Source organism: Chaetomium globosum, genomic scaffold (genome assembly GCF_000143365.1).
Source record: "Chaetomium globosum CBS 148.51 scaffold_2 genomic scaffold, whole genome shotgun sequence".
NCBI lineage: Eukaryota > Fungi > Ascomycota > Sordariomycetes > Sordariales > Chaetomiaceae > Chaetomium > Chaetomium globosum.
In genome coordinates, this window is record NT_165977.1 from 4,858,763 (window position 1) to 4,872,150 (window position 13,388).

At 58.6% G+C, this 13,388-nt stretch overlaps 7 protein-coding genes across 7 annotated transcripts; 4 read left to right on the top strand and 3 right to left on the bottom strand.

The window, feature by feature from the left end:
- Nucleotides 1–233: 233 nt before the first annotated feature.
- CHGG_03646 (uncharacterized protein) lies at nucleotides 234–854 on the top strand (the record flags this gene model as incomplete). The annotated part of the gene is made up of 1 exon (XM_001230161.1): nucleotides 234–854. One exon carries the CDS (start codon nucleotides 234–236, stop codon nucleotides 852–854), a length of 621 nt encoding a protein of 206 aa, XP_001230162.1.
- Nucleotides 855–1,256: 402 nt separating this feature from the next.
- CHGG_03647 (uncharacterized protein) lies at nucleotides 1,257–1,705 on the bottom strand (the record flags this gene model as incomplete). Its single annotated transcript, XM_001230162.1, has 2 exons — nucleotides 1,257–1,381; nucleotides 1,507–1,705. The coding sequence occupies 2 exons, from the start codon at nucleotides 1,703–1,705 to the stop codon at nucleotides 1,257–1,259; spliced, it is 324 nt and encodes a 107-aa protein (XP_001230163.1).
- Nucleotides 1,706–2,264: 559 nt separating this feature from the next.
- On the bottom strand, nucleotides 2,265–4,244 carry CHGG_03648 (uncharacterized protein; the record flags this gene model as incomplete). The annotated part of the gene is made up of 1 exon (XM_001230163.1): nucleotides 2,265–4,244. One exon carries the CDS (start codon nucleotides 4,242–4,244, stop codon nucleotides 2,265–2,267), a length of 1,980 nt encoding a protein of 659 aa, XP_001230164.1.
- A 930-nt stretch (nucleotides 4,245–5,174) lies between these two features.
- Nucleotides 5,175–6,300, top strand: CHGG_03649 (uncharacterized protein; the record flags this gene model as incomplete). Its single annotated transcript, XM_001230164.1, has 3 exons — nucleotides 5,175–5,193; nucleotides 5,253–5,842; nucleotides 5,905–6,300. 3 exons carry the CDS (start codon nucleotides 5,175–5,177, stop codon nucleotides 6,298–6,300), a joined length of 1,005 nt encoding a protein of 334 aa, XP_001230165.1.
- A 1,965-nt stretch (nucleotides 6,301–8,265) lies between these two features.
- Nucleotides 8,266–9,096, top strand: CHGG_03650 (uncharacterized protein; the record flags this gene model as incomplete). The annotated part of the gene is made up of 2 exons (XM_001230165.1): nucleotides 8,266–8,643; nucleotides 8,707–9,096. The coding sequence occupies 2 exons, from the start codon at nucleotides 8,266–8,268 to the stop codon at nucleotides 9,094–9,096; spliced, it is 768 nt and encodes a 255-aa protein (XP_001230166.1).
- A 323-nt stretch (nucleotides 9,097–9,419) lies between these two features.
- On the bottom strand, nucleotides 9,420–10,385 carry CHGG_03651 (40S ribosomal protein S7; the record flags this gene model as incomplete). The annotated part of the gene is made up of 3 exons (XM_001230166.1): nucleotides 9,420–9,786; nucleotides 9,851–9,933; nucleotides 10,224–10,385. 3 exons carry the CDS (start codon nucleotides 10,383–10,385, stop codon nucleotides 9,420–9,422), a joined length of 612 nt encoding a protein of 203 aa, XP_001230167.1.
- Nucleotides 10,386–12,126: 1,741 nt separating this feature from the next.
- CHGG_03652 (uncharacterized protein) lies at nucleotides 12,127–13,361 on the top strand (the record flags this gene model as incomplete). The annotated part of the gene is made up of 3 exons (XM_001230167.1): nucleotides 12,127–12,331; nucleotides 12,388–12,616; nucleotides 12,713–13,361. 3 exons carry the CDS (start codon nucleotides 12,127–12,129, stop codon nucleotides 13,359–13,361), a joined length of 1,083 nt encoding a protein of 360 aa, XP_001230168.1.
- Nucleotides 13,362–13,388: the final 27 nt, after the last annotated feature.

Sequence of the window (13,388 nt, forward strand, 5' to 3'; positions counted from 1 at the left end):
CCGATAACAAGTCTGAGGACAAACGGGAAGACAAGGCTGCATCCTCGGTCAGCTCCTCCTCTACCGGCACGCCGGCCCCCACCCCCAAGAGCGACACCTCCTCGACCCCTAGCACCGACGACAAGGACAAGGAGAAGGTGTCCGTCCCGCCGGCCGACGCGTCCACCGTATCCGGCGGCCCACCCCCTCCCGCACCGCCGGCCGCCGCCGCACCCGCAAAGAAGGCGCCCAACATGTACGTGACGTCGGACGGCGAGTCGAGCGCGTCGCCGACCGAGGACTGGGAGGCGCTGTACAGCAGCGACGACATGTCGCGCAAGCCGCGGATGGCAGCGCCGCCGCCGCCCAACGCGGCCACGGTGAGCAAGTACCGCGACGACACCGAGGACGAGAACGAGCCGGACCCGTGGAACGCCATTGCCGTGGTCGGCCTGCGCGTCTACTCCAAGGACGAGGACCTCGAACTGCGCGTCGTCATCGAGGGCGGCGAGCTCGAGGAGGGCGGCATGGGCGAGAAGGGCGGCGTCGATCTGGATAATGCCCAGGCGAATGCCGGCGGCGCGCGGACGGCGCGCGTGGAGAAGAAGGAGGGCGAGGCGGCGGCGCACGAGGATGATGCCGAGGCGTATGAGGGGGATAGTGAGGTGGAGAAGAAGAAGGGCCGGGCGAAGAAGGGGAAGAAGGAGGGGGACAAGAGCGATACCGAGGTGGAGAAGGAGAACAAGGAGAAGCAGGACGAGAAGGAGAAGGAGAAAGACAAGACGGATGACGGGATGGCGCCGTATCCCGTCATTGTCCAGAAGGGCAAAGGCGACGAGGAGTACGAGACGGCCGTGGAGTCCATGCTGGACTAGCCGCGCGTGATGAGATTTGATGACAGCATTCGAATACCCTACAACTAATGCACTAGAATGCGAGACATAGAGGAGCGGGGCAGCGTTGGGATGGAGTTTGGATTGGATTCGAGTTTACTGGTTTCTTGGCTACCTTTTTCTCGTCACTTATTTTGGTCGGTCTGTATACGAAAGACATGCCACTCAGTTGGAGCACCGTACATTTGTCTCCATTCTAGAAGAATACATCTTGTTAATTGACAACCAGAGCGTGAGCGCAATGGCTGAATGTGCCCAAGACGCTAACTGAACTAACTGACCCCAGACGATGGTATCATGAACGGGACGCTAACCAAGGAAACACAGACTCGACAGGACCCAACTCCCAAAGTAACCCCCTCTTCTCTGCGTTGGCCCGGATGCTTAGTTTGTCTTTTTGACCCCCGCCCCGTTCGTGACGGCCGGCTTCCGGCCCTGCTGCGGCTGCTGGGCGAAGCGGACGTACGCGTAATATGCGGCGGCGAGGGCGGCAAGGATGGCGGCATTCCCTACGAGTGTTTCAGTCAGCAGTCAGCCTTATTTTACTACCCTCATGTTTTCTGAGCCGTTCCCCAGCACGAACGGACTACCATGACGGCACACCAACAAAACACCAGGAAACAGGAGCACATACCAGCAACAAACTTCCCCACCCCGCCAGCCAGGTCAAACACGCCCTGGCCAAGGTCACCGACAAAGGCGAAGAAGCCGGCAAACAGGCCGAGGACGCCGCTGACGAACGAGTGGACGATGGCGTAGGCGGCGCTGAAGACCGAGGACAGTAGCTCGACGACGGACTTGACGAGGTCGGTGATAGCGCTGGTGACGGCCATTTTGGATTTCTTACTCTTCGGTGGGGTTTGATGATGTGAGTGTGATTGTTGGTGTAATTAAGTGGTTTGTATGACGGTGATGGTGGTGATGTGATGATAACGGGAGACGCAACAGTATGGTATCTATAGATATTCCTAGTTCTTGGTCTGCTGAGATCACGATAATGGAAAGCGATGGCACGGCTGCGAGTTGTGACTTGGACGAACGTGATTTATAGAAACAGGGTATGGCGTGCAAGTTGGTGGTGATTGACGTCGGTGGTGCATGACGTCAATCCCCCCAACCATCAACAAGCGCGGTTCACAACGGCTGGTAGGGGAGGCGACTTGCTGTGCCGCCAATGATCTATAACAAAGTGTCCCGGTTCAAGACGACTCCACGTCTGGCATAACAATGCGGGATGCTTGGGGTGCCATTCCGCTATTGCACATCCGCAATGACGTCGCTTCAGGTGAAGACTGCACCGCCCAAGATTCACATTCACAACAGCAAAGCGGTAGTAGCACACAAAAAGGGTATCTCCATTAGAATTACGACTAGTACATGGCGACGTTCATATCAGTCTTCGTTCCGGTCCACAGCCTTCCCCTTGCCCTTCGGCGATGCCGGTACCGCAGCCTCAGACTCCGGCGTAGAGCCATATGTCTGCGTCTCCTGCTCCTGGGAAAGGGCGGACACGGCAACCGATGGGCGGTTTGAGTTGGCAGATGCCGTGGGCTCAGGAGGCGTGATCGGCTGGCCAAGCTGCGTCCCTAGGGCTGGCAGTTGGGGGGCCGGCGTATGTGTCTGCGCATGTGGTTCAGTCCCCTCCTGAATGGACGGCAGAGGCCCTGGCGGTAGGATCATCGAACCCCTGGTGTTCTGGGTCATTTCCGGGTTGGTCAAGGTGGCCGGCGGGGTGTCTCCTCCCGAGCCCTCCTCGTCAACCTCCTTTGCGACTCCCTTGCCACGACCTGAGCGGGTACAGAGGATAATACCCGTGATCACACCGGCGAGAATGAGCACGCCAAATGTGACGCCGACTCCAATGGCAACTTTCTCCCAGTGCTGGACCCCGTTCTCGGGACCGCCGTATTTATACGGTCCGTTCGAGCCTGAACCAGAGCCCGAGCCCGAGCCCGAGCCACCGTCAGAGTCGCGGCAGTAGCTGCTGGTGCATAACTCGGATGCGCCCGGGGTGTAGTCGCCATAGTTCTCAAACGCCACAATGTCTGAAGCCGGGGCGTTGGAGCCAGAGGGGAACTTGGCCTGGGCCAGGGCAATCTCGCGGTTGGCCAGGTCGAAGACGATGTAGCTGCGCCGGAGGAGGGAGCTGCCGAGGTTGTAGACGTAAGAAGAGGAGCTGCTCGAGTAGGCGCTCTCGTCGTTCTTCTGGATGCCAAACATGCACGAGTCGGACCCAAGTAGGCGAGAGCGCTGGTAGCCCGCAAAGGCGGTAATTGGCAGTACGAGATCGGCCGTTTCCACGTTTAGCTTAGGCCCGTCAGTGCCGCCGAGCTCGAGGACGAACTTCGTGTTGTTGGTCTTGCCGGCATCGCAAGGAATCAAGAAGACCTCGGCCGATTCATTATAGGTGGCGCCAGCCATGTCGGCGATTTGGTCCGCCAGCCGCGAGGGCAAAAACGAGAATACCTCGCCCGGACCGACGGTGACATCGACTGGGAAGTCGTTTGATCTGATGGCTGGCATGGCTTCTCCCGACGCGGAAGTGCCGTTTATGCTGTTGAGCGTGGTGACGAACCCGTAGGAATAGTACGAGTACGAGTACGAGCTAGACGCCGAAACGCGCACGAGATCACCCGTGTACCTCGATCGGTCGACGGCGCCAAACAGCAAGCCGCCCGAGGTCCCCTTGGCATCATCCAGCCAAATGCTGTAGGCGGGACTCGCTATCTTGCCGGACGAAACCATGCGGTCCACGACGTTGGCGTAGTTGCCAGCCGACGCGGAGCTATAATAGTTTGCCGAGTTGTTGGCGCCGAGGCCGAGCATGCCAATCCAGCGATACGCGTTTGAGACCAGGCCCATTGGGTAATCGTTGAACTCGAGGCCGCCAAACGTCAGCTTGTCGGTCATGTTGGCGCCGGAGACGCTGCTGGAATCGATGTAGGCGGCGCTGAAGTCATCGTAGCGTGAGTTCGGGGGCAGATATGTCGAGGACCGTGTCTTGTTGAAGCTTCCCCACGTACACTGAGCCTTGGGGATGTTGTCATCTTGCAAGTCCTCATCGTCGTAGAAATACTGGTTCCGGTAGTACCATTCGGGGGAGCATTCGGGGGTATTTGCGTCGGGAACCCACGTGTCACCGACCGAGGTCGTGATAAGCAGTGACACCTTTTGTGGAGGGGTGCCGACCGTGGCATCGATGACATAGGCATATTCGGACGATGTGAGGGTGGTCTGTTTCGAGCCCCGCGCCGAGAGATTGATGTCGCTGCTGGTATGCTGGGAGAAAGGGAGCAGCACATGTTGGGCGGTGGCGGTTGTGGCCGCGAGTGCGCCGATCGCGAGCATGGATAAGCGAGTGTGGAGCGCCATCGCGAGGCGGGCGCGGAAAAAAAAAAAAAAAAAAGAATGACTCTAGCAATTAACTAGCAATTAACAGACAAAAGATTGGACGTCGATTCTATCTCGACATGGCGGACGACAAGTATATGTATGTACAGAACGAGCGAAGGCGAAAGACCAACCAGCGAAAAAAAAGAACGAACAGGCACAAGAGGATTCATTGCTGTTTTTGCTCTCGCCCCTTGGTGCCTGGAACGGGTCTGGCCCCCGAAACCCCAGGGGCAACCGCCCACGATGATTGGCACCAGAAGCGAGTTTGCTTGCCAGCTACTTTCCGAAATTGGCATCTTGGCGATCCGACGGTCGCGCTGGGATGGAATGAGACGGACACGCCGAGTTGAGCAGCTGGAAACTGAAAAGAAGAGAGGAAATAATCATGTTGAATCGATATATAGAGACCTGTTGCCGATGAGACGGCTTCCTACCTATCTCCAAAGTACGGGTAGTCAATTTTTCGGCCAACGTCCAAGTTCGCTCCACCTTTCGAATTCCTCCTCGGCCCCAATGCCTGCCTGGCCAATTAATGCTGGGAACTTTTGCAAGTCAGGCTAACCACCGAAGTCATGGCTCTGCCAATAGCGCCGGCATCCTCATAGCTGTGTTGCCCGGGCTCACCTCACAAACAAAAAATTCGCACATGGAGAAGCCAATCTCAAGAGAGAGAACAAAATTAGAAAACGTCCCATCCCAAGTCAAAAGCCAAGGCAGCTCAGGCTTAATGGTTCGCAAGCTTGGCAAGCCACCCCGCTTACCCGATACAGAAGGTGGGTCAGGACCCCACGCTGTTGAGGCAGACATGGCGGGGCCTAAACGTCTCAGCGGCCTCATGACCTGACGTCGTTCTTAACGACTTCAAGCAACTCCCGCTGCGTCCACCAAATTACCTCCAGCGAGGCTACGATGCAGTCTGGAATCTCGGGTGCGTGACCCGATACAGAATATGTGACCCTGGGAAAGAAGCTAACGCGCCAGCGGCAGCATCGAAGGAGCTGGTCTCCCAATTCAACGACCTGCTCTCCTCCGACAAACACTTCGGCCTCCTCGTGACTATCGCTTCGGAGCAGCTGCGGCCGTTACAACTCCTGACGCCATCGTCCCCCGCATCTTTCGAATCCAATGTCGAGTCTCTGCTAGGGCCGCAAATCAAGCCCAACGAGGCCCTATATGTCATCCTCCGCAGACACCCGTCCGCTCCGGCCTTTGTGGCTGTGACGTACGTGCCCGACACTGCTCCCGTGCGCCAGAAGATGCTGTTTGCCTCGACGCGCCTGACTCTCGTGCGCGAGCTCGGGAGCGAACACTTCCGTGACACCTTCTTTGCCACCATGCCCGAGGAGCTCAGCGCGGCCGGATTCAAGAAACACGACGCCCACAGCGCGCTGGAGGCCCCGCTCACAGAGGAGGAGAGGAGCCTGGGTGAAGTCAGACGCGCGGAGCAGGAGGCAGGCATGGGCACGGGAACCCGCGAGATCCATCTGAGCAAGAACCTGGCCACGCCAATCGCCGAGGACGCGCTTCAGGCCTTGAAAGACCTCGGGGCGGGAGACAAGCGGACATTGGTCATGCTGGTGCGCACGACGGTTTCAGTCCCCGGTACATGACAAGCGGCTGACAAGTGTGCCTTTGCTAGAAAATTAACCCGGAGTCCGAGTCTGTCGAGCTAGTCCCCGACCACTCCGCCCCTACGTCAATCCCCGAGCTCGTGCAGACTATCTCGGCCACAGAACCCCGTTTCACCTTCTACCGGTTTACGCACACGCACAATGACAGCGAATCCAGCCCCCTGCTGTTTCTCTACACCTGCCCCACCAACTTTAGCACCAAGGCCATCAAGTTCCGCATGATGTACCCCCTCATGAAGCGAGCCGTGCTTACCATTGCGGAGAAGGAGGCCGGCCTGCAGCCAGACAAGAAGTTCGAGGTGGAGGATGCCTCCGAGATCACAGAGGAGGGCGTGATGGAGGAACTACACCCAAGAGCCGAAGTGAAGAAGGGGTTTAACCGTCCCAAGCGACCTGGGCGCTAAGCACCTGACGTCCTAGAAGCACAGAAAGCCTTGTTGATTCTTGTCTTCGTGCCGTGCGTGACCTGACCCCCGCCACATCTATAAATTCCTGCTGCTTCCCACAAACGTCTTTTTTATCTTTCACAGAACTCATCCCGATTCCCATTCCTGCTCGACCAGGCTTTTGCTTGGATATTCACCGGTTCCGTCGCCGAAATACCGCTGCACTCTCTCTCCTCTGTTGCCACCCCATCCCGAACCCTGCGCTACCGCGCACCATCCCAAACGTGCAGCGCAGTGCATGCCATTGACTTCAGTCTCACCGCCCACCATCCACCACCCACTGCCGGCCGTCCGCGTCGACCCCACCGACCAGGGCAGCAGCATCCCAAACTGGGACCGGGACATCCCCTACCCCTCACCTCTACTACGCGGCCGCCTCACCCCCGCTCACCCTTTCCCCCACCCGGCGCCCGGGCCCGTGTCCGTGCCCCTCACCGTGCCGTCACTACATCCAGCCAGCCATCGTCTTGCCGTGGCGGGACGTAAAGCCCAGGGCGCGCACCGGTGCGTCAGGCTGCGTTCCGGGAGGCCGTGCTGCTGTCCGTGTGGGAGTGGGAGCAGGCGCTGGTGTTGGGGGAAATGGCGCTGTGATGGAGGTGGGGTGTGGGGTTTGAGATGCGTGGAGTGCTGTTGGGGCTGGGGAGGTTCAGGTTGAGGGAGGAGTACAGATCTTACCATCGTATACTCAGTGACCTCCATGGGTTGTTGACTTGCCGGTTAGTTGATGGCGCCTTGATACTAATACGAGCCGCTCAATCTCATAAGCTACCTTAATATCACCCCGCTCGTTTTTCGCAAGTCGTTTGCTTCAACAAGCCGCTAAGTAGCCAACGAGCCGCTACCAGATATCAACCATGGATAGCAACAGTGCCGCTACTTTAACTTAGCCGTTCAAATGCGGTATGAGCTGTCTTTTCTCGGCTCATGAACTGTGAGCCGCTTGTCGCTGTGAGCCACTCCGACTTTAAGCCGCCCGCTCAAATGTGAGTGGCTTAAGTAGGTACATGTAATGACCGGGCTGTTGCGTGATGGTCCAGGCCGGGCGTTTCTAATCTTTATTTGGAGGCCACATTATAAGGGGCTGTGTTTTATAGGATGTAGCCTTGGGAGCTGGCTTGATACTCTGGGGAATCGGGGCGTTGGAATCATATCCTGATGTGACCGGACCATGGTAGAAGCACTTGGTAGAAAGGAGTTTACCCCAGCTCTTCCTGGAGAGAACAGGTTCAAAATGATTCACAGCAATTCCTGTTTCTAGCAGTCTATTCCTTTTGCCTTGCTATGCGATGTCACCCTCGGCCATTTTACAAGCCGGCCCTTTCCCTTGCGGACCTCCATGTGTTGAGGTCTGCATCATTCTTGCCTAAAGCAATTCGAGACGATTGATGGAAGTACGAAGTACCGATGAGATGACCCGTGGCTTGCCGCAGCACCAAGCCCGAGATCACTGTGGGGAACGATTCGTCACCAATAGGACGAGGTTCCGGGCAAGGAGTGGATGCCCCCCAGTTCCCGACTGACTGGGCTCGCGCTGTGCCATCCCCATGTGCCGAAACCGTTCTCGCTTTCGTCTGTTGTCGTCTGCTCATCAATCTGTACTTAGTAGCACACACTCACACAGCATGTAGTTAGTTCATCAATGCAGCTGTTCACCAATTGATCTCGAAATGTCACCCCCCAACTTCTATCGCATCCATGCAATCTCGGAACCGCCTCGAAACAGCTGTGATGTCATTTGCAATATGGACCTTGTGCCTCGGGCTGGTCCTTAGCCTGTTGGCCCCCTGGACCGCATCAGCTGATCCACTTGGACCTGGAATTACACCCCCAAGGCCAGGTATAAAGCCCCCCCAAGCCCCGGCCTTCCTCCCTTTTACCTGGGCGGGCCAGGTACATGTAAACACCCCACCCGGTTCATTCAACATGAGCCCAACACGCATCCAGCCGCCCTTACGGGTCGCCGTCCTGCTCAACTCGTACCGCTCGCCCTTCATCGCCGAGATCCGAGACTCGTACGTGCGCTCCACGGGCGCGGTCGCCAGCGACGACGCCGAGCTCACCTTCTTCCTCCCGGCCGAGAAGCCGGACGACTTCCCGGACCCGGACGCGTTCGACCTGATCGTGGTCGGCGGCGGGAACGCCGACCCGCGCAAGAAGCACCCCTGGATCCTGCGCGTCCACAAGTTCATCCTCGACGTGGTTGCCAACTACCCGCGGACGAAGCTCTGCGGGATATGCTGGGGTCACCAGACCATCTCGATGTTGTTTGGGGCCGAGCTGGTGGATATGGAGACGCCCGAGGTGAGTGGGAGGCGGATGTTGCGGGAGGTTATCAGGGGAGGAGCTCCAGCTAACCCTTCACAGTTGGGCGTAACCGACGCAGAACTGACGCCTGCGGGCAGCCGTTTTTTTGGGAGGGAGAACGGCAACGGCATCGTCCGGCTGCAGCAGCACCACCGCCGGGGTGTCGGCACGCCTCCGAGGGGTTTCCACGAGCTGCTTGTTGGCAACCAGGCCTTTTTGAGTCACGACCGCACGATTCTGACGATGCAGGGCCATCCCGAGAAAGATGCCCAGTGCGCCAAACTGCGAGTCCGGGACGCCACTCGGTGGTTTGGCCTAAACGAAGACGACAAGGTCGCTCTTTTGCGTATTGAGAAAGCCATGGACAGAGAAGACGACGGGCCAGAGGTTTGGGCGAGAATTTTTGAGTGGGCACGGGAGGAGCATCCGGGCTACGGAGTGCACTTATGACCCATCGACGAGCCATAGGAATACCCCGTAGGATACCAATACGAATACCAACCGACCCCTTGTCGATCTGAGTCACCAGACCCGGACAAGGGGCACTGGATCAACTCCAGAACAAAGCATATCACGACCCCGCAGCATCAAACGATTTGCAAAATGGCTTGTATTGTGGGGACGAGGTGTGGTGGAAATCAAGCTTGCATTGTCACAAGCTAGCTGAACGCCGTCCTTTTTGAGTCCCATGCATCAGACCGAACCCGAATCCCAAACCCAAATCTGACCTCGGTGCGCCAGCCCACAAACAAGCCCATCCCATCTACTCACGCCTAGTAGTCGGCGGCGCTGGTCTGGGGGAACTCGAAGATGACGCCGCGGCCGGTGAGGCGGCGGTAGACCTCCGAGTAGGTGTCGAGCCTGTAGTCGACACCGCCACGCTCCTTCTCGTCAAGGATGACCTTGAGGGTCTTGGAGCCGTCCTCCTTGGTGCGAAGGCGCTTGCCGACGATCTCGACGGGGAAGACGAGGTCGGTCAGAATGGCGTCGTGCACCGCGGTGAGGGTGCGCGAACGGGGGCGCTTCTGCTTGAGGGTGTTGCGCGAGCGGCTGGAGCGCTTGGGGCGCGGCAGAATGCGGCGCGAGGCGAGGATCAGGACATGGCGATCCGAGAACTTCTTCTCGAGCTCGCGGGTGAGGCTGCACAGAGTTAGTATCGCCTGTCGTTTAGAAGAAGACAAAAAAAAGAAAGAAAACAACTTACCGCTGCTGGACACGGTGGAAGCCTTGCAGCGAAGGGACGGGGACAAAGATGACAATAGCCTTCTTGCCGTGGCCAACTTCGATCTGTTCCAGATCCAAGTCAGCATGCGAGCTCCAGGATGACACTGCAATCCATGGACCGCTCCCGTCCTATTCCGCGTTCTATATGGTTTTTTGATGTTATGGCCGCCGAGCAGGACGGGCCGGCGCCCGAGGCCACCCGCCCGCCTGCCCGCCTTCCCATTTGTGATCAATCTTCCAATGCGACGACGCCCGACGCGCGGCGATGTCTCAATCGCTCGCCAGTCGGTGGAACAGGACCCGGGTGTGGTTCGGATATCGCAGGTGCGGGTGCTTCACGGGCGGATTCTCACCTCACGAGCCGAGACGAACTGCAGAGGGCGGAGGGCGACCTTGAGGTCGGCAGTGTTGGTCTCGAGATCGTACAGAGCGGTGGCGATGCCCTGCTCGAGCTCCGAGGGGTTCTGGCGGCTCGGGCTGTTAGCCGCAATCTTGTTCAGGGACGGCGAGCTCATGTTGGCGGTTGTCGACGATACCGGTGGTTGACTGACTTCGAGGCGATTCCGAGAGCTGAAGCTGCGTAAAAAGTCGACCAGTTGAATTGGGCGGTTAGGGTTTGCAGCCCTTGCAGCCCTCAAAGTTTTGGTGGGCCCAAGTCAGGTGCATAGGCGGTGTGAGCTGGCGAGATGCGGGGCATCTGCAACCCTGCGCTTCAGGGGCCTCTCTGCACGGTTCAAGGCCTTGGGTGCACCAACTCCACGAACGCGTCGCGAAGAGGAGTTCGTCCGCTCCCATCCAACCCAAGGACGGCGATAATAAACACAAAGATGGCCTCCACAGCTCCAGCCACCGGGACGGCCGGCTTTACACTGCCCGTACTCTATCGCTTATTTTTCCTGCTCATTGAGCCAATTGCGACCCTCGCTGGCGCATATTACGCTTTCTTCGACCAGCGTACCTACCTCGATCTCACCCATGCCGTCTCCGCGCCGTCGCCCATCCCGCTGGGTACCTCGATCGCCATGTCGCAGCTTGCCAATCTCTACTTTGCGTTTGCCCTCAGCGAGGCCATAGTGCTACGTTCCACCTCCGACCTCCGCGTCTGGAAGGCCGTGCTCTTCTGCTTGCTTGTCGCGGACCTGGGCCACCTCTACACCGTCAGCGTCTTAGGTCCGCAGATCTACTGGAGCCTGCTCGAGTGGAACGCTATTGACTGGGGGAATATTGGCTTTGTCTATCTCGGGGCCTCGATGCGGATTGCGTTTCTAACCGGGGTCGGTTTTGCCGGCAAGGGCAAGCTCATCAAAGCAGCTTGAGCAGCCGATCTGCGTATGGTTGTGGAAGAGCCGGCGCCGTTGTCTGCATGTTTGACTACCCGCCGCGGGCACTGGCTCCGACAGCTCTCCGCCTCGGTGTCGTTATCATGATAAGATCGTTGATGCCTTGGGAACCAACGCCGTGCTCTCGAACTCGTTTTTCCTCGGGGTGGGGCATCTCAAACCTGAATCTGAGAGGTGGGCGTGAAGGAAAAACCGATGCCGGCGTGGGCGGCTAAAAACGTTTGTGAAGTAATGGCCTCTTGCTTGTCAATTCCCTCAGTCTCCAGCTAGAATCCACTTATCCAGGGCAAAACCGGGCCTGGGAGTGTGTAAACCCACGATCTACTCAAACACCCGCCTCTTCCGACCCACCTCAGGACAACCATGCCCGTCCGTTTCGTCGTTGAACTTGACTTTCAAAAGCTAACGTCTGCGTGAATCCCTTTGGCCTCCACACCGTACCCCCCGCGGCCCGTTCACGCCGACTTTCCCCGCGGCTCTGAGGCGACCGGCCGGCAAGCGTTCTGATTTGTGGGAAAACCCGGCACAAGCTGTCTCCAGAGTTCGCCCGGACCCGCATGCTGTTCCCACCCGGCGCATGGCGGGGTACAGCGGGGTTAGCGGAGGAAAGCAGCATCACCGTCCTGGTGGAAGGCGGGTTCCCCAAAACGAGAGCCCCAGATGTGTCCATTGGCCCAATTAGGCCGTTCAACGATTCCTGGATAATATCACGATGCTCCAACCTCGAGTGGGGGACGCGGGGTGCCCCTCCTCGCGGGTGTCTTGAACGGGGCCCTTTAAAAGGCGGGGCCCAGGTTTTGTTTAACCCGAAGTGAATCCGTCGTACTCTTCTTGCCCTCCTCTCGCTGCTGCCAGTTGAACCCAAAGATTCAATCACCGTTAATACCATACCTACCACATCACGAACCAAATCATCATGCCGTATCCTGAGAAGTTCACCGGGCTCCAGGTCAATGGGCCGGATACCTGGCTGGAATTCAACAAGAACGAGTTCCAACCGAAGCCGTTTGGCGATTACGATGTCGACGTCAAGATCGAGTGCTGCGGCGTTTGCGGCAGCGACCTCCACACCATCAGCGGCGGCTGGGGCGAGCAGAAGTTCCCCCTGGCTGTTGGGCATGGTAGGACTCGGCTCCCCTTGCTCACAACGACCGCTTTGGCCACTGACACAACGCAGAGATCGTGGGGACGGCGGTTCGGGTAGGACCCAAGGTGACGCTGATCAAGGAAGGGCAGCGCGTGGGCGTGGGCGCGCAGAGCTACGCCTGCCTCGACTGCCGCCAGTGCAAGAACGACAACGAGACGTACTGCCGGAAGCAGCTCGACACGTACGGCGCCGTGTGGCCGGACACGGGTATCGTCTCGCAGGGCGGCTACTCTTCACACGTGCGGACACACCAGCACTGGTATGTCCACCATTGTGCTTCTCTCTCTCTCTCTCTCTTTCTCTCTTTCTCTCTTCCTCCGCCAGCGCGCGTTGGCTAACATAACTCTACTGCCAGGGTCTTCCCCATCCCCGACAGCCTCCCGAGCACAGTGGCGGCCCCCATGCTCTGCGCCGGCCTGACGGCCTACTCGCCGCTGGTGCGAAATGGGTGCGGGCCCGGGAAGAAGGTGGGAATCGTGGGGCTGGGCGGCATCGGTCACATGGGTGTGCTGTTCGCGAAGGCCCTCGGGGCCGAGGTGTGGGCGATCAGCCGGACGCATGCCAAGGAGGCGGACGCGCGCAAGCTCGGGGCGGACGGGTTCCTGGCGACGGCAGACAAGGACTGGAACGTGCCGCACGTCATGACGTTTGACCTGATCGTCAACACGGCCAGTAGCTTCGACGGGTTCGACCTCGACGCCTACCTGAGCCTGCTCGACGTGCACGCCAAGTGGGTGAGCGTGGGCCTGCCTGAGGACGACGGCATCAAGATCCGCAACCAGACCTTCCTCAGCAACGGCTGCTTCTTCGGCAGCTCGCATCTCGGCAGCCGGAAGGAGACGCTCGAGATGCTGCAGCTGGCGGCCGACAAGGGGATCAACACGTGGGTGGAGGAGGTGCCCATCAACGAGAAGAACCTGGCCGACATCATGCAGCGGCTGCACAAGAACGACGTCAAGTACCGATTCTGCCTGACCAATTACCAGGACCAGTTTGGGGCTTGATGGGCGGTGAGTGGTCGGCGTGGCGGG